Source organism: Podarcis tiliguerta (assembly GCF_965153285.1).
Source record: "Podarcis tiliguerta genome assembly, chromosome: Z".
NCBI lineage: Eukaryota > Metazoa > Chordata > Lepidosauria > Squamata > Lacertidae > Podarcis > Podarcis tiliguerta.
Window position 1 is genome coordinate 39,788,815 of NC_139553.1, and position 23,425 is coordinate 39,812,239.

Genomic DNA, 23,425 nt, shown 5'->3' on the forward strand with positions numbered 1-23,425 from the left:
AAAGCACTCTGTAAATAGCAAGTAATGAATGTGAAAGAACCTCCCTTTTAGGTCATAAATCGACTATATACAACTTCCCAAGCTCCTATGACGTACTATCCCTTCCTGGACAAGCTTCTGGGACCTTGGGGCGGTTGGTGCCAGCATCAAAAGTGAGGAAAAGAGCATGGATGTGGCTCTTACCTTTGTACCACTGTTTATTACACTCCAGCCATGCAGAAGTCAAAGGTTTCTACACCACACACACACACACCATGCATAGCTCTTTTCTGGCAACCAAGAAACCTTGCCACAGCTCAAGGACACATGGACACATTGCAGGCAGACAAAAGCACCTGGGGAGTACAAGGATCAAGGCTGGTGAGGAGGTGTGGTCTTACAGAGGAGCATGTTTGGGAAGAGTCATGAGGCCCTGATAAGAGGAGGCAGCCTGAAGGGCTGGAGTCTCCTGTTGCCTGATCAAGCATACTGTCCCGCTTTGGGGACTACCACTGCCAACTATAATTGCACAATAGTTAGTTAGCATCTGAGGAAAGTGGGAAGGGAGAATTGGGGCAGGGAGGGAGTTGCCTCCGTACTTCTGCTGGAGGGTTCTTACTCACCAGGTAATCCTGGGGAAGTCAAAGATTACTCACTTGAATGTTTTCACTACCAGAAGTAGTAGAGTGAGCAAGTGAGCACACTACTACTACTGATGCACATAGAGACCTACTACTACTACTACTACTACTACTACTAGCTTTTATTGGCATAAGTTAAAACAATAAAATCATACAAAGTCATCCAAATACATTGAATATCCAAACACATACAATATATAAAAGACTAGATAGCCACCATTGAATAAATCAGGCAATTTTAGATTTAGCTTTAAAGATCTCGGCTATGCACCCCTCAAACAATCTTGGTAGTTTCGGGGGTATCATCTCTCAACAAATACTGGCTTACAGGCTCTTTGTAAATTCATAATTTTGAGCTGTAAGGGAGTCACTAGGAAATCTCTGCGATGGGTGTTGAGAAGAGAGCAAACCAAAATGACTTTCACTAGTTTGATTTCCCTCAACTGTTAGGGGTAGTAAGTTAGGTGTAAAATAGCACACTATTTTCCCAACACCACTGTCTCTCCAGGAAAAGAAACTGTTATATCCCAATTTGGCAAGAGATAAATTGGGCCGGAGGAAAGGGAAGAAGCAGCAGATGCCTAGAGGAGAAAGCTGCTGTGTTGCTCATCCGATTTCAACATATCTGACTCATAAGGGGATATGTTAGTGCTATTTATTAAGCAATTCATAGCCTAAGTGGACACACCTTGATTGCTAAGAGGGATGAGTGAATTTACCAATTTTGGTTTCCCACAGCTTCTCATTTGTTTCCACCTTAAGTTCAGTGCTCCACATTTCCACATCAGTTTGAGATTTATTTATTTTTTAAGTCCTCATGAAAATTATTAAGCATTTTAATGCAAATTTATCCCAATGTACACATTTAGGTATTTTTCCTAGTATACATATTTCTGTGAAGCAATTTTCTCTAATGTAATTCTTTTTGTTTTGTTATTTTCACTAATATATGCATTTTAGCCAAGCATATGCATTCTTGTACACATTAATCAGCTGGAGAACTGGATTTCCGTAGATTTCTGCAGTCTGCATATTATTTCTGAAACGGCAAATTGGGCAACTTCACTTTAAATTCAGAGCTCTGCCAATAACAACCTTTCTCGATGCCATCTTGGCCAGAAGTTCACATTTAAATGTGAACTGAATCAGATTTTTGCTCCATCTCTTCCTTTGCAGCTTTCTTGAGTGTTTTAGTCTGACTGGCATGTGTTTTTGAACTATGATCACTCTCCTTACCTGCCCGGGAGAGAGACTGGAGTGTGTGAATGCACCTGTCCTACCGTTCAAAGATAAAATTAACTGACCCACTCAGTGGCGTAGCGTGGGTTGTCAGCACCCGGGGCAAGGCAAGTAATTTGCACCCCCTAACCCGGGCAAGGCAAGTAATTTGCGCCCCCCCCCCCCGCTGCACTGTCCCTCCCCCAGATAGTCCCTGGCTCTCTCTCGGCACCACACTGCACGCCTGGCACCCCCCCCCTCCACAGTGGGCGGCAACCCGGCGGCTCGGATCAGATTCGCATAGCCAGCACTGCAGTGAGAGAGAGTGAGTGAGCCAGGTAGGGGCAGAGAGCTGCGAGTGCACCCCCCCCCCAGATGTTGCGCCCGGTGCGGCCGGCCCCCCCTGCACCCCCCATGCTACGCCACTGGACCCACTCACTTTTGCTCCAGGGCATACCCACTCCTGGCAGGTTGCCTAGAAGAAAACGCAGCCCTTGGGCTGAAAAATGTTCCTACCCAGTCGCAATGGTTTTTCTCTACCTATGCTGTTGGGAGGCAATATGCTTAGGAATGTCAATTCCTGGGAATCACCAACTGCAATAGTGCTATAGGATTCAGGTCCTGCCATTGGGCTTCCCATTGAGGCATCTTGTGTGCCAATGTGAGAATAGCAAGCTGGGTATTTGGCCTGATCCATCAGCTTCTTATAATCTAACTGCTGGGCCGTAGCAGGCAATCTTAGAAGAGGCACTGTTTACCAAGTGTGAGGGAACAGGGGATACAGTGGCGTAGCGTGGGTTGTCAGCACCCGGGGCAAGGCAAGTAATTTGCGCCCCCTAACCCTAACCCCCAGATGTTGCGCCTGGGGCGGCCGGCCCCCCTGCACCCCCCACGCTACACCACTGAGGGGATACCTCTCTTAAAATGGTTCTTCCCATCTGCAGCTTTTGTAAATATTTATATTAAAATTATTACATATAAACAAACATGCTGCTTGATTAACCATGGTACCTTCTTAGCCATTGTGGGTTTTTAAAAAATAATCTAACTGGTTTATTGATGAAATCTTGCAGTTCTATTGATGACTAGCCAACACGTGGCCCAGCTCTCCACGGTATTGCAATCAAGTGACGTGGCATAGCTGCTAAGAGCAGACGCAATGAGATCCCTCGTTAAAATTTCACCTCTCCTGTGATAGCACTAAATACCCTTGGGCTGTCCACTCTCTGCCAGCCTCCCACATCAGCCATATAGAGCTAAAAGTGGCCTGTTATACAGATTGTTGTAAGAATTACTAGACAACACATGCTCAGCCAAGCATTTGAGCGACAAGAAGACACTACTATTCTTTCTGCTTCTGATGTTGGAGCATAAGTGTTGCTGTTTCTGTAAGGCCAAGTGGCACCACCAAGGGGGGCGCCAGCAGTAGGAAACCTGAAGTTTGCAGAAGTACAGAATATATTTACGGGGAGAAACCCTAAGGAGGGGAAAACTCAACAACAATTTGTTGAGGGGTGAATGTGTTCACTGCTGGCTGGTTGATCAGGGGAAGAAAAGAAGAGACAAGAAAACCAGCTGGGGAACAGAATGAAGTACTGAAGAGATCATGGCAAGTCCTACTTGCACAAAATTATGTACAACCATGCCTTTAAGTCCCCATCAGCTGGATGCTTAATGTCACCTGGAGTGCAACCCAAAATAGTATTGCAAGGGACCTTACTGGGTTTTCCCCTTGAAAGAAAAAAGTAAGGAATATATTATGTTAGTAATAGTTCTATATGCATTAGCATATATATAATAATGTGTGGAAGTGAAATTGATTACATTTAGTGTGCTATAATTATACCCTCTTTATTGCCCTTTTTATTTTTTTTATGCACTTTTTCTTTCTTCACTTTATTTTTAAAAAAGAAGAAAGGCACTTCCTATTGTACATTTAACAGGAAGGATTAATTTCAACCTCCAGTAGGAAGGTGGTGAACTTGCTGAACTGGAAATCCCAATCCCAATGGCTTCTTTCCAATCCAAGCTGCAACACATGGCAAAGGAATCTGGGCCTTTTTGGAACGGGCAACCAGGGAACTTCAGCCAGCCGTGTAAGCATGATGAAACTGCTGCATATCACTCATATCACAGTTGCACAGAAGAGGAGGTGGTGGCTGTACAGTGAGGGAACCATAGCTATGGTGTTGATTCCAGGTCAGCTCACTTGCCAAGCCGGTCATTGGAACTGAACTCTGTGTTCCAGTTAATGCCTTTTAACAATTATGGTCTCCATGTGTAGCCAAGTACTACACAATGAAACTTTCCGTCACTCAGACTAGTGAAGCAGGAAAGAAAATGGGAACTGGTTTCCCTAGAGCATGGTAGAAGTATTTCATTCCCATTCCCCCAAGCTGCGAAGTTTGGGGTAGCCTTAGACATCAAATGTGTTTTGCTGCAATTATGTATTTGCAGGAATTGGTCCTAGTGGTTACTTTGGGAAAGTGTATACTGAGCGTATTCATGTGTGTTTCTTGGTAGACTTATGGGGCTCAGCAGTAAAATAGCCACATCTTCTTCCAGGACTCTCAAGCCGATTTCTCACTGCCACCACAATAGAGATTTAGCATTCTGTATCCACTCAGTATGATCAGTCCTCAATGGAACATTTGCAATCTTTTCCCCCCTAAGGGGAATTAGAACAACTCATTCTTCTACAAGCCTTGGGTTTTCCCTAACTTGCCAATTCTTCCTTGTTGTTTCTCTGTGGCCCTGTTTTAGCTATAATATAATCCTCCCAACATCTGCATTTACTCTATTGGCATAGAATAGAATCTATAAGTGAAATTAAGTCCTGCCAGTATGTTTCATGTTTGTATACTAGGCATAAAGTTAAATCTTACCTGTGAAATTTAAAGATAAAAGCCCCATGTTTATTTTCTTCTGTTTACATCTTAAAGCTTTATTTTATTTTATTTTTTTAAAAAAACCCTCTGTAACAGGTCAGTGGATTCGCTTTGCTTATAAACTGGGCTCTTAACAGAGTAGACACTATAATCTGGTGTAGAAGTCAGTGCAATGTTGTCATTGCACATTTTGTCCAACAGGGCCCAAGACCACCCCAAATCTGAGATGTTGTATATTATATTGAGCCATAAAAGATGGGAAAGGGAAGGGTAGAAGGATACAAGGACACACTTGGGCCAAGCCTATACAATGTTAAGTAACACCTTAATTTAAAATCAGTCATACAATAAAAAAGGGAAAAGGTAGAATTCTTATTGACTGCAGCTAGCCTGGAAAGAATTATGTCCCCCAAACGCTGGAATCATGGTATCAAGAGGGATGGAGAATAAAGCTTGTGGAGAAGTTAAAACAAAAAGATCAGTTCAATGTGCATGGAGAGAGATCTATGAATGATTTTCATGCCTCCTGGAGTAGCTCCATCATCTATTGCTGCTAGAGGTGAACATAATTGTAACCAACCTGTGACTCGCAGGTATTAACAGAAAGGTGATTTGGGATGAATGAAGATGGCTTTTATATTTTCTCCTGGATATCGTAACCTTAACTTCCCAATGCGGTACGTGAGTAATTCTAAACAGTTGCTTGGGCTATTGTTTTATATTAGTTTTTGCAGAACTAAGAAGTAAAATTATCAATTCCTGGACAATTAGCCATTCAGAAAATACCACTCATTACCCTGCTTGCTGAAGCCAGCATCAGTATTGTTGGATACCTCGCTAAGGCCCACCTGCTTCCAAGTGGCCAATCAGTGCCTCCTCCTGTTTGCTCCTGTCACTGCTTGTGTGCTTGGAGAGCAGATTTGGCTCACACTCTCCCTCTGGGTGATTATGCCAGTGGGGCCCAGAGGACAAAGCTATGTAAATTGGTGGAGGTGGCCAGGGCAAGGAGGCGGGTTCACTAGGAGAACAACCAATCAAAGTCATTTTACTCAAGCCCCTCCCCCCAGAAAGCCCCATAGCAAGCACTAAAGCTCCATGCTTCAAAATATACTGCAAAAATAAAACCACCACCCTTATTAAGTCTTCCCAGATGCAGTCCACATAATACTGGCACCATTGGCAAAATGCTCATCGATTTAACGGTGCAACTCATAGCAGTGGATAATTCAAGTTATTAATGAAAGAATCAAAACAGTTTTGTTTCTGTTTTTAAATTTAAATTTTATTTATCTCAAACTTATTTTAACAGAAGTGACTGAACAAAAATAAAGTTTGAGTCCCATTGTCAGGGGAACAACTTGATAAATGGATCAGGCAAGTAGAACTGTGGCCCTCTGCCAACCAGTAGAAACCTCAGTAGGAACTGATAAATAGTTTTGACGCAGTCCATGAACATAACATAGTAAGTGCCATCCGGGAGGGGAGTAGCTTATGTGTATTTCTTGATTTCGTCATACAAGACTAGGACAAAAGCACCACCCATTCCTCTGAGGACGTTGGACCAAGCACCCTTGAAGAAAGCTTTGCCTCCTTCGTCACGGGCAATCTTCTTCCAGCAATCAATTGTACCAGAGTACATGATGTCAGCTAAAGAAGAAAAGAGAAATAAAACTTGGCATGGAAGAGCAAGTGATTCTTTTGATGCATACTGCAATCCTGCTGTTCTGTTTGGCTTCCATGCACATACTGATTTGTGCAGCATGAATGCATGCAAAACATGAGTTTAGGAAGAAGCCCCGGGAAGTCTACCATTCAACATGGGGGGACGGGACAGGAATGGAGTAAAGTGGAATCGGGTGAGATAAAGAAGGAATAGGCTTAGTTATGGACTAAGTCATTAGCAAGGCAAGGGAACTAGAGGGCTGAGCCAAAGGCAAGAGCGGTGAAGACATAGTACTCTTACATCCCACTATCTACCATGTTTACTTTGCGTTAGGGTAAAAATACCTAACACCAGTTGCAGGCCTACATTAGGGAGTCCTTGAAGCTGGAACTGTTATGGGGGGCCCATCGCAAAGAGCAACAAGGGCTGGGTAACTACTGTTACCTTCTTCAATGGGGTTGTTCCACAACAGATCACAATTTTTATTTTTATTTTATCAAATACCACATCTCAGATTTTGGTTAAAATTTCTGTACCTTGGGTTAAGAACGTAATTCTTTCTGGAGGTCTGATCTTAAAATGAAACTGCTCTTAACCTGAGGTACCACTTTAGCTAATGGGGCCTCCCTCCCGCTGCCTCTGTTCTCACCCTGAAGCAAAGTTCTTAACCTGAGGTACTATTTCTGGGTTAGCAGAGTCTGTAACCTGAAGCGTCTGTAACCTGAAGCATCTGTAACCCGAGGTACCACTGTACTGGATTATCTCACATATCAAAGTCACTGGTGTGAACAATTTTTTTCCTATGCCTTATAGTTTTCCACTTGTAGAACACAAAATAGGTCTACTAGACCCAAAAATTTTAAGCAACATGGACTAAAGTAACTTCTGGGACTCTTCTGGAATTAGGGGCCCCAAAGTGTAAGCTTCATTAGTTTTATGGTAGATCTGTCCCTGTCCAACACACCTACTTCTGGGATAATCTGCAGCAGTTCACCAGAGGCGTAGGAAGTGGAACAAAATTCTCTCATTGGCTGAGTGTGCTAGCCATTCAAGGCCACTTATTACCACATGTAGCCAAACAGAAATAAGGATCTAATACTGTAGCACATATTTAAAGGGAAAAGAGTGCCTAGGAACATAGGAAGTTAGTAAAGGTAAAGGGACCCCTGACCATTAGGTCCAGTCGTGACCGACTCTGGGGTTGCGGCGCTCATCTCACTTTATTAGCCGAGGGAGCCGGCGTACAGCTTCCAGGTCATGTGGCCAGCATGACTAAGCCGCTTCTGGCGAACTAGAGCAGCACATGGAAACGCCGTTTACCTTACTGCCAGAGCGGTACCTATTTATCTACTTGCACTTTGATGTGCTTAATGAACTGCTAGGTTGGCAGGAGCAGGAACCGAGCAATGGGGATTCGAACTGCCGACCTTCTGATTGGCAAGTCCTAGGCTCTGTGGTTTAACCCACAGCGCCACCCGCATCCCTTACATAGGAAGTTGCCTTGTACCAAATCAGATCACTGGTTAGCTCAGTGCTGTCCACACTGGCTGTCCTTAGTTCTCTAGGGTTTCAAGTCAGGAATCTTTTCCAGCACTACCTGGTGATCCCAGGGATCAAATGCATGCAAAGTAGGCATTCTTTCACAGAGCTCAGCCTTTTGAGCCACTCATCTTGCCAAGCATGATAAAATGTGTTTTCCTTTAGTTAATGGCCACATGTTTGGAATTTGTATAGATTGCAGTGCTTGTGGTCTGTACAAATTGGAAATACTTATCAAAAGTACCCTGTAGTGGTAAATAATGCTTTCCCTCTTAAACTATCCAACCCTCTAATTATTCTGGAAGCTTTTGAAGGGAGAAATGGACAGATGCTAGTGAAACTGAGATGCATGAGTTTACTTGACTTGGTCATGCAGCAGGTGAGCTGGATGACCTTTGGGTAATTTCCAGTTATGTTTTTAACAAATATTCACTGTTTAAGACTAGGAGATATCATATACACATGATGTATCTAAAGGACATTTAGTCCATCTGCTCTCACACGATAGAAACCCCCTGGCTCTCTATTGCTGAAGAGATCACTAAAGGACCAAAAGACAGGCCAAAGAGTCAGCTTTACCCTGGCTTCCAGAAGTCTAGCATCTTCCTCAAATTTCTAGGTCTGGCATTTCTCCTATAGGATTTCTTATTCTGAAGTAGAATTGGTACACTTGCAGCTAACACGATAGACCCATCAGCCAAGAAGCAGTCCATTTTATGCCTATGCTCAATCTATTCTAATAAAATTTAGAGACACTCCAGAAGGCAGTGTGGCTCTTTTTTCTTTTATAAACCAGCCCCTCTGTCCTTTAGCAAGAAACATCTCTTCCACAACACTCCATTTACCTGCGTGAAGTTTCAGAACAAAGTTGGTCATCTACAAGAGTTGCATGCTTTTGTTTGAAACAAGCTCTAGCTATGATCTCCACCAGGGAAAACCAGGTAGTAGAGCCAAGCTTGAACTTAAGATATTATCATCAGCAGGAACCAACAATACATAGCTAGAAGGGACACACTTTCAGTCTGGTAAAGTAGACAATGCATTGTGCCCCCAAAACATGCCTGCTAGGTAAACGTACAGGACCCTGGACAGTTAAGTCCAGTCAAAGCAGACCATGGGGTTGCAGCGCTCATCTCACTTTCAGGCTAAGGGAGCTGGTGTTTGTGCAAAGGCAGATTTCCAGGTCATGTGGCCCGCATGACTAAACTGTTTATGGCGCAACAGAACACCGTGATGGAAGCCAGAGCGCACAGAAACACCACACACACACAGAAACACCTATTTATCTACTTGCACTGGCGTGCTTTTGAACTAGGTTGGCAGGAGCTGGGACACAGCAACAGGAGCTCACTCAGTCGTGGGGATTCGAACTGCCAACCTTCCGATCAGCAAGGCCAAGAGGCTGAGTAGTTTAGACCACAGCACCACCCATGTCCCTGCTAGGTATACAACCACAGGTCCCACATATGTGGGACTGTGCAGACATCACAGAGGTGGCAAAAAGATCTAGCAAAACCACCAGCTGTGCTTTCTGTGCTCCCTGCAGCGGCTTTGATACTTACCACCTTTGCGACCAGATTGCATCATCATACGCCGCCGAACTGTATCAAAGGGATAAGAGGTCAGGCCAGCAACAGCAGTAACCGACTGAGCAATCATCCAGCTGATCAAGATGTGTGTGTTCTTTGGATCAGGAAGCATCCCTGTGAAGTGAAGAAATCAGAAATAAGGGGAAATGCTGTTTTGAGCATCCATACTTCCGAACTTTGAATGGGAAGCCATATAAAACTACCAAAAGGCCCCAGCAAAAGCCCAAGAAAATTACCTTTTGCAGTATCGTAGATACCAAAATAAGCAGCTCTGTAGATAATGATGCCTTGGACAGAGACGTTGAAGCCTTGGTACAGTCCCCGAAGGCCGTCCGACCTGAAGATTTTGACCAGGCAGTCTCCAAGCCCCTTGAATTCACGCTCAGCCCCAGCTTTTCCAACATCAGCCGCCAGGCGGGTTCGGGCGAAGTCGAGAGGGTAGACAAAGCACAGAGAGGTAGCACCAGCAGCACCACCAGATGCCAAGTTTCCAGCAAAGTAACGCCAGAACTGGGTTCTTTTGTCGACGCCACCCAGGAAGATCTGCTTGTATTTGTCTTTGAAAGCAAAGTTGAGGGCCTGTGTGGGGAAGTATCTGATAACGTTGGCCAAGTTACCACGCCAGAAGGACAGGAAACCTTGCTCTCGAGGGATCCGGACCACACAGTCCATGATTCCCTTGTATTGCTTGTCTGCTGTGATCTGCATACTCGCATGTTGCACCTGCCAAAATGGAAAGTGGAAATTAAGTCTGGCTGCATAGTCAGTGACGTAATCCATGGCTAAGCCATAGCAAACCATAGTTGATGTTAACCATGGTTCATAAAAGGTAAAGGTAACCCTGACCGTTAGGTCCAGTCGTGGACGACTCTGGGGTTGCGTGCTCATCTCGCTCTATAGGCCAAGGGAGCCGGCGGTTGTCCGCAAGACTAAGCCGCTTCTGGTGAACAACAGCAGCGCATAGAAACACCATTTACCTTCCCGCTGGAGCGGTACCTATTTATCTACTTGCACTTGACATGCATTCAAACTGCTAGGTTAGCAGGAGCTGGGACCGAACAACGGGAGCTCACCCCGTTGCAGGTATTCGAACTGCTGACCTTCCAATTGGCAAGCCCTAGGCTCTGTGGTTTAGACCACAGCGCCACCCATGTCCCATACCATGGTGCATAAACCATGGTTAAAACAGAGGTGTCTTGCGGACTTTGATTTTAGCCATGACTTGCTATGCCACAACTGGATTTATCTCTCTGTAGTCTTCTTCTTAGGCTCCTAAATACTATCCCCAAAACCCTTTCACTGTCAATGCCTCAACGTTCACTGGCAATGTGGCTCTTCCCAAGCTTAAAAAAATCTAGCATAGTTGTTCATTTTTCTCCAGAATATGGACCAAAGCTCTAACTTAGGCCGGGGTGGGGGGAGTCCTGTGGCCCTTCTAGATATATAAAGGTAAAGGGACCCCTGACCACTAGGTCCAGTCGTGACTGATTCTGGGGTTGCGGCGCTCATCTCGCTTTACTGGCCGAGGGAGCTGGTATACAGCTTCTGGGTCATGTGGCCAGCATGACTAAGCCGCTTCTGGAGAACCAGAGCAGCGCACGGAAACGCCGTTTACCTTCCCACTGGAGCGGTACCTATTTATCTACTTGCACTTTGATGTGCTTTCGAACTGCTAGGTTGGCAGGAGCAGGGACCGCGCAACGGGAGCTCACTCCGTCACGGTAATTCGAACCGCTGACCTTCTGATCGGCAAGTCCTAGCCTCTGTGGTTTAGCCCACAGCTGCACCCACACCCCCTCTAGATATATACTTAAACATATACGGTATTTTAAACAACAGAACAATCAGTATCAAGCTATGTGAGAAAACATAGTACATCATTCTTTACACACAGAATCAGAGTTGGAAGGGACCCTGACAATAATCTAGTTGAACCCCCTCCAATGCAAAAATATGCAGATGTCCAATACAAGAATCAAACCTGCAACCTTAGCATTATCAGCACCATGCTCTAACCAACTGAACTGTCCAAAGACACTGGAAGTTACAGTTTAAATACTCAAATACAGGCACGTCACCCATGTGATAATGAAGATTAATATAACAGATGTTGTGGCGATATTTCTTTCCAGAAGAAGACTACTGGCTGCCACTTGAACTCCAACTCCCCTCATTCCCAAATGTTGGGCTGAGGGAGGCTGATGGGAATTGGAGTCCAATAACACCTGGAGGGCCCATAGGTTCCCGATGCCTGCTGTAAAGGGAGGTTATTGGGGAAACCAAGTAGCACACGGCAAGGCTCAAGTTAGAAGTATCATGTTACAAGGCCTAAATCATTCTTTCTGACTCACAAGTACTTGCAGCAAGCAGAGCCTGTGCATTTTTCTTCCACCATTTAGAACTACAGTGGTACCTTGGTTGTCAAATTTAATCCGTTCTGGGTCTCCTCTCCATGCAACTCCCGGAACTGTTCGAAAACCAAGGTGTGGTTTCTGATTGGCTGCAGGAACTTCCAGCACTTAATTGGAAGCCACGTCGGACATTCGGCTTCCAAAAAACGTTCGCAAACCGGAACACTTACTTCCAGGTTTGCGGTGTTCAGGAGCCAAGCTGTTCAACAACCAAGGTACCACTGTACACACTGATGACTAAGAATTAAGTTTCAGTTTCTTCTTTCCGGCCTATTGCAATAGGAGAAGGACCTTGAATGCCCCTTTTGTCCTTTCTAGGCACACTTGACCCAGGCCTAATCGCAAACCATCATTTTCAGACCTATGTTAACATAAAGTTTAAGTGCAGTTTTTTGCCTCTGAGGCATGAAAGCAAGAGTGATCACCATGGACTCAAAGTAAGCTTCAGGAAAACACCAGGCCTTCAGGCAGAGATTAAACTTTAGCTTAACAAGACAAGAGAGAGGTAGGCTTAAAAAAAGAATAATAGAATAGAATCTCAGTCCAATAAGAGAATCCTGTATCCTAGCTGCACCTAATAACTACCTGATAGGTCATCTCTCAAATCTGTAATCAGGCTCCATTCTATTTAGCCTCTGGCAAGATAGCCAGACAATGCCTGTAATCCAGCCAATGATAACTTCATTGCAAGGTGACCTCTTTTACAAGGGGTTGTGCCCAGATCATTAAGGTGTTCCAGATCTTATAAAGGCCCCTAGGTGTCCACAGCTGTGTTCTAAATCCACAGGAGGGACTGGAAGGTGACATGACAAACCTGTGTCCCAAATAAAATGGCCAACACATCTCAGTTTCCCATCTACCATCTCTGGCAACTGGCAGCTCTTGCGAGTACTCCTTAAGGAGCCTGATCTGGCCCTCCTGCCTCTAGTTGCAGACCCCTACCATAGGTTATGATCAGTACTTTCAATCCACCCACATGACCTTGACAGACCTTCTCTTGCTACAACACCCTAGTTTTTGGAAGGCAAGTTTAATTAAGTTTTGACGCTTTACCCTCCCATATGCAGGGAGCCAATCTGTTGATGAAGCAACAAGAATACAAAGACCTGTCAGGTGGCTGATTTATGTAGCAAGACAGTTTCAACTTGGTGTCCATTAGAGATTTGCCTCCAAGGTCACCTGCCCAAACTTTTGGGTTGATTCTTTGAAATAAAACCCTCGGTAAGATTTTTATGGAGTTTTGAGTTTTTATCACAGGTTTTAGCACCATGTGCTATATGCCTCCTTCTCATTTACACAGCCAGGTGACTTCCAAGCTCCAAAGAGGCTCCACTTCAAAGACCTTGGGCTTTGCCCAAAAGCAATGGCACGTTGGAGGGGATGAAGTGCCACCTTCGTGCCTCCTCGAATTCCCAGGCGATGCTGCTTGGATGCAGCCACGTTGCCAAGTGGCGGGTTGCCCGCAACGGTAGCAGAGAGAAAGGCAACCCAGGCTCTCTGCGGGGACAGGCCGCGATTTACTCGCGTTGCCCTTCCTTGCCAGTCTCTCCTTCCCCCGCAACTAATCCAACGCCAGGCGGGGATTTGCATAAGCGGAACTAGTTTTCGCCAGCAGCAGCTCCGACGCAAACTGCCAGCAAGCGTGGGGTTTCCTCCCCTTCGACCGGCACGTTTAAAGGGAAAAAAAAAGAACTGCGTGTTCCTTTTGGCTACGGGCAGAGGTCGATCGCTTGCCTCGGACCATCACCAAGGCCTGGGCTATAGGGAACCCCGATCACAAGCCTAGCATAGAATTTTAGGGCTGATCCAGAGAAAGCTGCGGCCCACTCTCTCTACCTGGGTCAGCAAGAGCTTTTTTCCTGGGCAAGCGGCAGGGCAGGCGCAGAACTGAGGCTGGAAATCTAATTTTGTTGCTCTCTTGGGTTCAAAGGCAGGGAACAAAGGATGCTCCGGCCTGCATCTCCTTGGCGCGACCTTGGTGCGGAAGGCAGAGAAGAGAATCACGGCTTTTTAAAAAAAACTCCCTCGCATCTCCTCGGAGCTGGGATAAGCCACGAGGCCCCATCGCTTCAGACAAAGGCAGAGCGCAGGATCAGCCTGTCGCGCCATAGCGCACGGAACGTCCCAGCGCACTCTGGACAAAAGAGGCCTTTCAACTCAGTCGACCCGCCTATGACCTCTTTTGAGGAATCCCTGCCCGGCCCCCTCGTCGTCCCCAGCAGACTTCAAAGCCCGTGAGAGCCACCACTTAAAAGATCCCCTTCTTTCTTCCCTCCACCCTCTCCAAATCGTTTCTCCATCGAAAGGCGCGCGGTTCCACCCAGCCAGCCACCCCGTAGTACCTGGAGAAGCAACTTGACTCTCTCGATGGGGGCTACCGCTGTCTTGGAGATCGCGGCTGCCACGCCGCCCGCCAAGAAATCTTTCATGAAAGAAATAGCCGCGTCAGTCATGATGCCGGTTGCAAGGAGGTTGAGCGCTCGGGAAAAAAGTGAAACAAAAACTGCTTTAAGATCCGATCGGAAGAGAAGACGTAGGGAGGGGAGATGGCTGCACACACAGAGATGGAAGGCAGGCTGCCGGCTCACTGAGACCGAGCAAATTAAATGGCCGGTTTTTATACCGCGCAGGCTTTAACGTGGGAACAGAGGGAGGGAGGGGAAACGCGGGCATCTACGTACAGCCGCTTCCCAGTGCCCTGATTGGATCCGAGCTGGAGGGAGGAACCGCAGAGAGAACTGCGGTGGCAATGTGTGCGGGTGGGGGAGTTCTGTGCTCCTTCCTCTTGAGGGACCCCTGGCAGCCAGGGAGGTGGTGGGCCTTGGCTGCCTATGATGCCTTAATACAAGGAAGCCCCGATCCTAAGTTGCCAAGGCTTGCAGCGGATGGGGCGCATTGGGAGAAGCGCGCGATGGAGATTGGCTATAACCTTGGGAGGAGGGGGCAGGGCTTCGCTTACGGAATGATGTGGGGTGGGTTTGCACCTGGGTGACGTGCGATGACACAGACGGGGTGTTCCCCAGGCAACCTCAGGAAGGAACAGGCTGTGTGTCCTTAAATGCATTTTCTGGCTGACAGCAGCAAGGTGGAATCGGTGTCCTTCAATAAGAACAGCCCTACCGGGACAGGGGCAAATGGGGCTCGTGGACCTGGGAAAGTAGGAGAAGGCAACTCCTGCAGCCCAGCTGGTGCCAAACGTATTGCTCTGCTTCCCTTGGACCACATCAGCGAGGCTGAGAGGAGGGTCTTGTCATCTGGGCAGCCCAGGACCTCCATACACGCTGTCCAGCAGGGGTGCCAACCTGGGGGGGGGGGGAGCAGGCAAGCCCCACCCTGCATGACATGATGTGGTGCACACACACCACTTGAAATGTCCCTCAACATGGGGGGGGGGATATTTTACTGGGAGGGCCAAAGAGACTTCAGCCCATAGGAGTTGACTCCTATGTTGCCCAGGCTTGCTAACTCAGCAAAAGCAACACAGGAGACAGCGGCTATGAGTTACTGGTCTCTGCAGCCACAGCAGGCGCTGTGGTTCTCCAGCAGGTTTGGCTTCATCCCCATTGTGTGTACTCCATTGTCTCTTGAGACAGATACCAACAACTGGATCAGGCCAATAGACCACTTAGTTCAGCATCCTGTTGTTGCACTCGTCAGACTGATGCCTACAGGACGTCCACAAGCAGGACCTGAAGGTGCAACAGCACCCTCTCCACCTGAAATTCCAAGCAACAGGTAGAGGCATGATGCCTCAGGGTGTATACTCTGACAGTGGAGGCTGGTGAATTAGAGCATGTGGCACACTGTCCCACCAAACACATTCCACCTTCAGCCAGCCCCCACCTGCCTCATTCCTTACAACCAGCAGAGGATGGCATTGCTTTCCAGCTTCCTCCTCCATAGTGTCAGTGTTACCGTCACAGACTGGTGGGAGGATCCAGCTGGGGAACCCCCAAGGGAAGAAGGCTCAGAGCCTGGTGAGTGGTGATGGGACGATAATCAGTGGTCAGGGGAAGAAGAGGGAGAAGACTGGGTAACAGGGCTTAGTGAGCGGGGAGAGCCTGTGGCAGAGAGAAGCCCAGAATCAGTGGCAGAAGCAGGAGGGTGGAAGGGGGGATGCCAAGAAGCAGACATGAGTTGAGCTGGTGAAAAAGCAATGCAACAAGCATTTCCTGATGCAACAAGCTCCCCTCCCCCCTTGTCTCCCAGAACCAAAAGAGGCATGAAAAAGGTGGAGTAGAGGTTGACTACATGTAAGCAGAGTCTGATTGCCTGGGAAAAGCCCTGACTGTGGGGAGCAGGGGCTTTCAGTCTTGGCAACTAAGTTTCATGGAGTATGAGCACTGGGAATGAGCTGCTATGCTTGTTGGCTTGACACTCAAATCAAGTAAGTGAAGATTGCGGGGTTTTTTTTTTTCTAATAAAGAGTTAACTCCATCTTTGACCAGCATGCTTGTGTGACTGGCATGCTTGTAGAACTGAGCAGAGAGGGAAGAAACAGAAGCATAATTAATTGGATCTGCCTGTCATTCTGCCCTACCAGCCCCAAAGGGTGTCAGGCAGCCACCAATGCACTTCTGCTTGCCTAGATGGATAGAAGGACATTTCTGTGTCTGTGTGTCTAGAAACTAGGTAACATTTGCATTCATTGCTTTGCCTGTGGACCTTCCCATACCTGGCATGTGGTCCTGGGAATGTTGCCCAGAAAGGACTGGGGCACCCTTGGTGTGAAGGAAGTTCCCTGCACCTTGCTAGGGTCTGGCCTGCCTACAAGAACCCATTTCAGTAATAGTGAGATTTCCAATAAAATTGATCCTTCTGTTCTGCACAGATGCAAAAGACATTTACAGCACGCCTGCTCCTCTTTAGTATATATGTAGAAGTGGGGATTTTTGCATAGCTGGCTTCTCCTATCCTTGTATGACAAAATTCCCTCTTCTTTGCACATATGAATATGAGAGAGAATTCGGACAAAGCAGCATTGCAACTCTTTAACCACATCACCATTTTGCAATTTTTTTTCCTGGAAAAAGTTAAGTTTAATATCAAATACACCTTGGCAAAGTGAAACAAGGACTGTTATTGCAAGGGTTTCAACAGCAATTGTTGACAGCAGTGTGCATGTGCTCACAACTAAAATGACAACAAGGGTACACAGAGAGCCACAATTCTACACACACACACAAACACACACACCCTCCCTCCCCGGAGACTCACTTTTGTTAGTACACCTGCATTCCATTGTGCCTGAGAGACAGAACGGTTTGTCATCCATTTTGGTTTGCCGTTTATAAAGTGCACAGTCACTGGTTTTGTGAGGTTTTCTAGGAGTCACAAAGAGACCCAGCAGTGGGTTTTCCCTGCATTGCATTGAGGTCACAGTCCACAGAAAATTCTGCAGTCCCCGTAGCCAGAAGCATAATGTAGCAAAGTTTGCTTTGTGCAGTGCCACTTCAGAATTCAAGTGGCACCCAGCATTGTGTTATGTAAATATTCATCCTCCCAAAATAAACTTTGTACCTGTGGAAAACTTTGTACCTGTAGCTGAGGCTCCAATACTTTGGCCACATCATGAGAAGAGAAGACTCCCTGGAAAAGACCCTGATGTTGGGAAAGATGGAGGGCACAAAGAGAAGGGGACGACAGAGGACGAGATGGTTGGACAGTGTTCTCAAAGCTACCAGCATGAGTTTGACCAAACTGCGGGAGGCAGTGGAAGACAGGAGTGCCTGGCGTGCTCTGGTCCAGGGGGTCACGAAGAGTCGGACACGACTAAACGACTAAAGAACAACCACACCTGTGGAAACCTTGCATCTCTCAGACAGGCTTCCAATCTAATCTCCCTGTGCTGGTTTCTTATGAGTAGGGAATTCTGATGTGGAGAAGCACTCCCATCATGTCATCTCACTACTCTCCATCAACACCTCCATACTTAACTTATCTATACATACTTATAACAGACATCATAAACAGGGAATCTTTTTGGCCTGGTGGCCCCCTATAGGTCAGCTTTGACAGGTGGGCAGGGCAACCCCACCTGTGAACCACCTAATGTATTTCCCAAAGACATGTAGCATCAAATGTCAATTTTGTGTGATTTTTGATTATCTTTTGCATGTGCTTTTTTTACTTTCAAAAACAGTTCAGTATTTTCAGCGCATGCAAGTAAAAACACCCGATTTCTCACTCTGGCATTCTCCCTCTCAAAAGGCATTGAAGTGGTTCTTTCTCCTCCCTGCCGATAAGACTTTGCATCCCTGCTGTGATTACAGTCACATCATCAGTATAGGCCATGGATGTACAACCTGAGATTCAGTGTGCTGAATGCAGCCCACCTTCCATATATGATGGCCTGCAAAGGTTCAATAGACTTGTTTTTGCTGCCTCTCTGGGCCTCTACATATAGCAGGGGCCTCTGAGGTCTACATACATAGCAGAATAAGGTGGTCAAATGAACAGAAAGGGCTATCATTTCAAAGGGGGTGGTGGGACCACAAATGCCAGTGCTCCCTTATATCAAAAAGCTATTTGGAGTCAGAAAAAAATAGCACAGCAAGGGAGGGGTCTGGAACAGAACTTTTCTTCCTGCTGTGTTATGTTGAGGTGGAGTGAACTATGGGAGAGCAATAAAAAAATTGCATACACCCCCACTTTCAGTCTTGAGTGTTATAGTCCATTCTGTCATCTCATTCTGCTGCACATATAGTTTGAGACAACAGGCTTGCTCAGCTCAGGGTAAGGGAACCAGCAGGCTGGATCCCTAATTCCTCATCCCTCTGTTGTTACAGCTGATTGGTAATTAACAGCAGCCTCCTTTGAAGATGTGCCTCCATAGCAGTTTGCTGTAACTAATGATCAGGGAGCCTCTTTGAAGTCTGTTTGGAGCAGAGGTAGGGAACAACCACCTCATGGGCTAATCTTGGACTGCCAAGTTGGCCTGCAAACTGTGCCCACCCGTCCATCAGCAGACGTCAGCTGATAGCTGACAGTCAGAAGGGCAGAGTTAAATCCTGAACTGGTGTGCAGCCAGACGGAGCAGGATTTAACTGCAACTCATCAGTTGATGAACAGGGTTAAATCCTGCTCAGTTTGGCAGGATTCCATGCAAACCCTTTCCTGATTCAGGTAGGGGTTTGCAAGGAAACCCCAAGAACACGAAAGACGCCCTGCCCTCTGTTTTAGCAGTGCCTTGCAAGGTGCTTTGAAGTCCTGACTTTGGGACTTCAAAGCACCTTGCACCTGACACCATTGTGGCGTCCTGTGATTGGCAAGTGGGCAGCCGTCTGCTCCACACTTGATGCCACTTGTGGCCATGGGCTGGAGGTTCTCTACTGCACAGCAGACCACAATCAATATCGGGTGAGCTCCATTGGCTTAGTGGCCCATTTAGTAGTTCGGGCCTAGTTTTATCAATAAGAGGCATTTTAAGGAAAAAGTCATATGCTGTTAAACTGAGGGCTAGTTAGCCGGTAGTAAACCACAATGTCTTATTTTGCAGCGTTGACCTAGTATTGCTTTGCAGAAAATGCATCCTGAGGCTTAAAAGCTTCTTCTTCCAAGTAGTTTAAATTCTTGCAGTTCTTTAGGCTTTAAACTCTGGTCCACACCTGGAGTTAGCTTGTAGGTCAGAGGGGAATCAATGTAACCATTTCGATACAGGCAGACGCGACGACAAAATTCAAAAGTGCTGAACATGACTCCAAAATAAGGAACAATCTGTTTAGAAAGCAAGCAAACAAAAACGCATAAATAGTCATGTACTTTCATTATCCAGGCTTCAAGCCTACTATAGGGGGAAAGCCTGAGCATGTTTATTAATCGAGAGGCAGTGTGGTGCAGTGGTTAGAATGGTGGACCATTAGAACTGGGAGACCTGGGTTCAAATCCCCACTCACTGGGTGACCGCAGGCCAGTCATCTTAGATCAGCCTAACCCAGTGGCGTAGCGTGGGTTGTCAGCACCCGGGGCAAGGCAAGTAATTTGCACCCCCTAACCCGTGGATTTGCGCCCCCTAACCCTACCCCCCAGATGTTGCGCCCAGTGCGGCCGGCCCCCCCTGCACCCCCCACGCTACGCCACTGGCCTAACCTACCTCATGGGGTTGTTGGGAATATAAAACAGAGAAGGAGAGAACCCTGAAAACCACTCCAAGCTTATATAAAGATGGATCTACAAAGAATGGCAGCTTTAAAAAACTGCATGCAATCCTTAACTTTCATGAACACCTCATGGTTAAATTCTGGAAGGAGGAAAAAAGAATGAATTTCTAAATGGGGGCACAATAAATCAGACCTCCAGTGGTATTGAACAACAGGTGCTTTAGTACGTACCCTGAGTAAATTAGCAGTGAGTCCCTTCCAAAGGGCAAGCACCCCTTTTGTCTTCACCGTTTGCTTAAAACAGTCCACCATGCCTGCAAAATGGACATCAACCCCTCCGTGGTGTGGGAGGCAAGGACTCTGAGCCTGCTCGGGAGAGAACACATCACCATTTTAAAGGAGGAAAGCAAGTCCCTGCTGTTCTGAAACCCTTTCAGCAGGAGCCTAGCCATGTCTGCTTAGAAGTAAGTCCTAGTAAGGTTAATGGGGAAGTGGGGTTATGGTTGCAGCCTAAGGTCGCTTCCGGGTGCCCTATACTTCTTGAGCATTCATCCGAATTTGATTGCACAAAGTTTGCAGGGAGGTTATGCGATGGATTGAACATTTGTTCTGATTTGTTTGAGCAGAGGTTCTTTGCATCAAAGCAAGTCTTATCCCACACTTTATCATCACTTCCTTTGTTGCAAAAAGGGAAGTGGGTTTGCTGTGCAAGAGCACCAGTATGGCTGCAGTTGCACAAGCTGCATTTGCTGGTATGTGACTGAATCCCACCCCAAAACAGTGATGGTTTTCAAGTGCCCTTAAGTCACCAACACTGCACTCTGATGCATGTCTACTCAGAAGCAAGTTGCACTGTTTTCCATGGGGCTTACTCTTACTTAAGTGCACTTAAGAATGCAGCCTAGCACCAAATATATATATATACACACATACACACACACACACACACACACACACACACAATATCTGCACAGAAGTCCCATTGAATTAAATGGGCCTTACACTTCCGCATTAAGTGCACAGAGGAGATTGCAGTCTTAGTAATGCTGCTGCCGCCTTACTTTACGTATTTTGGACATAAGATCCAGGCTTTTGAATTTCAGACTTGCACCAATACAAAGACAAGGAGTGGAGATAGTGGGATGGGGGGGGGGTTCCATTCTGCACAGCAGTTTACCTGATCCTATTTGCCTAAGCCATGGGTGGCAAACCCGCAGCTCTCCAAACGTTAAAAAGGTAAAGGGACCCCTGACCGTTAAGTCCAGTTGCAGACAACTCTGGAGTTGCAGTGCTCATCTCGCTTTATTGGCCGAGGGAGCTGGCGTACAGCTTCCGGGTCATGTGGCCAGCATGACTAAGCTGCTTCTGGCGAACCAGAGCAGCGCACGGAAATGCCGTTTACCTTCCCGCTGGAGCGGTACCTATTTATCTACTTGCACCTTGACGTGCTTTTGAACTGCTACGTTGGCAGGAACGTATCCCCCATCGCGGGGATTCGAACCACCGACTTTCCAATCGGCAAGCCCTAGGCTCTGTGGTTTAGACCACAGCGCCACCCGTGTCCCTTCTCCAAATGTTACTGGACTCCATTTATCACAGATCATAGGAATCTGCTGTATCAAACCACTGGTCCAAGTATTTCAGTCTTGTCTACCCCAGAGGTGGGAAACTGGTGTCCTCCAGATGTTGTTGGGACTACAACTCCCGGTGTCTCTGGCCATTAGACCTGCTGGCTAGGGCTGATGGGAGCTTGAGTTCATCAGCATCTGGGGGACTTTTGGTTCTCTGTCTCTGCACCAACTGGCATTCCCAGCTCTACCCAGAGATTGAACATGGGTCCCTTTATGTGCAAAGCATATGCTCTATCACTGAGATATAGCCCTTCATGGGCTGTATTGGCTGCAGATGATGGGAGCTGGAGTCCAATGTTTGGAGGACCACAGGTTTCCACCCCTGGTCTAAAAATACACTGCCTAGCAATTCCATACTATTCACTTATAAACTCATCTGCTAAGTGTGCTTTTAACCTAAAGTATACTTTTGTACACACCTTTTGTACACACACAAAATAATACTTTTTTGTATACACCTTGCCAACAAAGGTCCGTATAGTTAAAGCTATGGTTTCCCCAGTAGTGATGTATGGAAGTGAGAGCTGGACCATAAAGAAGGCTGGTGGCCGAAGAATTGATGCTTTTGAATTATGGTGCTGGAGGAGACTCTTGAGAGTCCCATGGACTGCAAGAACATCAAACCTATCCATTCTGAAGGAAATCAGCCCTGAGTGCTCACTGGAAGGACAGATCCTGAAGCTGAGGCTCCAGTACTTTGGCCACCTCATGAGAAGAGAAGACTCCCTGGAAAAGACCCTGATGTTGGGAAAGATGGAGGGCACAAGGAGAAGGGGACAACAGAGGGCGAGATGGTTGGACAGTGTTCTTGAAGCTACCAGCATGAGTTTGACCAAACTGCGGGAGGCAGTGGAAGACAGAAGCGCCTGGTGTGCTCTGGTCCATGGGGTCATGAAGAGTCGGACACGATTAAATGACTAAACAACAACAACATACTTTTGTCATTCATTCATTCATTCATTCAATCCTGCTAGTATTCTATGTTGAACAGCTACATTATCATGGAGTAATTCAAGACATGTTTGCTTTCAAGTCTCACTGATTTCAATGGGGAAAACGCCTTAGGAAGTGTGTTTAGAATTGCAGGCCTACAACGCAATTCAATACATGTCTGATCAGGGATCCTCCAGGTGACCTATTTATTCAGCATTCATCCCAATTTGCTTGCCCAAAATTTATCCAGTGGTCAGGCTAGGTCCAGTCTTCATTGAGCATTTGCTCTGATTTATTTATGGGAGAGCAATAAGCACTTGTTCTGTTTTGTTTGGAGGGTCTTTACATGTCTTCCATTCTTTCACACACTCTTAAATGCATTTCCCCATAACTTTCCTAACAGCAAAGAGCCTTTCTCTCTCTCTCTGTATATGTGTTTAAGTAGAGTTGGATTACACCTCCTGTCAACCCCAGCCAGCATGCCAAGAGCAAGGGATGATGGGAGTTGTAGTCCAGCAACATTTGGAGGGTCATATGTTAGCCACTTCTGCTTCAGTTATTTAATTAATTAATTAATTAATTGCTTATACCACACTGGCAATACTCTTGGGACATATGTCTGTGCCCTGGCTCCGATTTGGAAATCACTGCTCCAGCCACAGTGAAGGGAAACGACAACAAGTTCTGTGCTTCCAGGAAGGGAATTCTGCATCTCACTCTCTCTCTGGCCTAGTTCCCAGATAAATGTTATGCTAAGCGATGTCTGCAAGGCACTGTGTGAGATATCCGCCAAGACCTACAAGTTAAGCCATAAGGGCAGAACTCATTTCCTTT

General features: G+C 46.5%; 1 protein-coding gene and 1 long non-coding RNA gene across 3 annotated transcripts in view; both read right to left on the reverse strand.

The window, feature by feature from the left end:
• LOC310669002 overlaps positions 1-23,425 on the reverse strand; it is a 226,458-nt gene that overhangs the window by 129,755 nt on the left and 73,278 nt on the right. The gene's annotated exons all lie outside the window — the stretch shown is intronic.
• SLC25A5 (solute carrier family 25 member 5) overlaps positions 5,982-23,425 on the reverse strand; it is a 28,532-nt gene continuing 11,088 nt past the window's right edge. Inside the window, exons 1-5 of one of the 2 annotated variants that reach the window (XM_083422352.1) lie at positions 17,726-19,443; positions 14,271-17,448; positions 9,754-10,240; positions 9,491-9,631; positions 5,982-6,373 (exon numbers count right to left, since the gene is read on the reverse strand). In XM_083422352.1, coding sequence (XP_083278478.1) covers positions 6,216-6,373; positions 9,491-9,631; positions 9,754-10,240; positions 14,271-14,381 — 897 coding nt within the window. In that variant the 5' untranslated portion in view covers positions 14,382-17,448; positions 17,726-19,443 and the 3' untranslated portion in view covers positions 5,982-6,215. Of the gene's footprint in view, positions 6,374-9,490; positions 9,632-9,753; positions 10,241-14,270; positions 17,449-17,725; positions 19,645-20,258; positions 20,394-23,425 lie in introns of those variants that run through there. The other variant, XR_014506940.1, reaches the window with a different exon arrangement.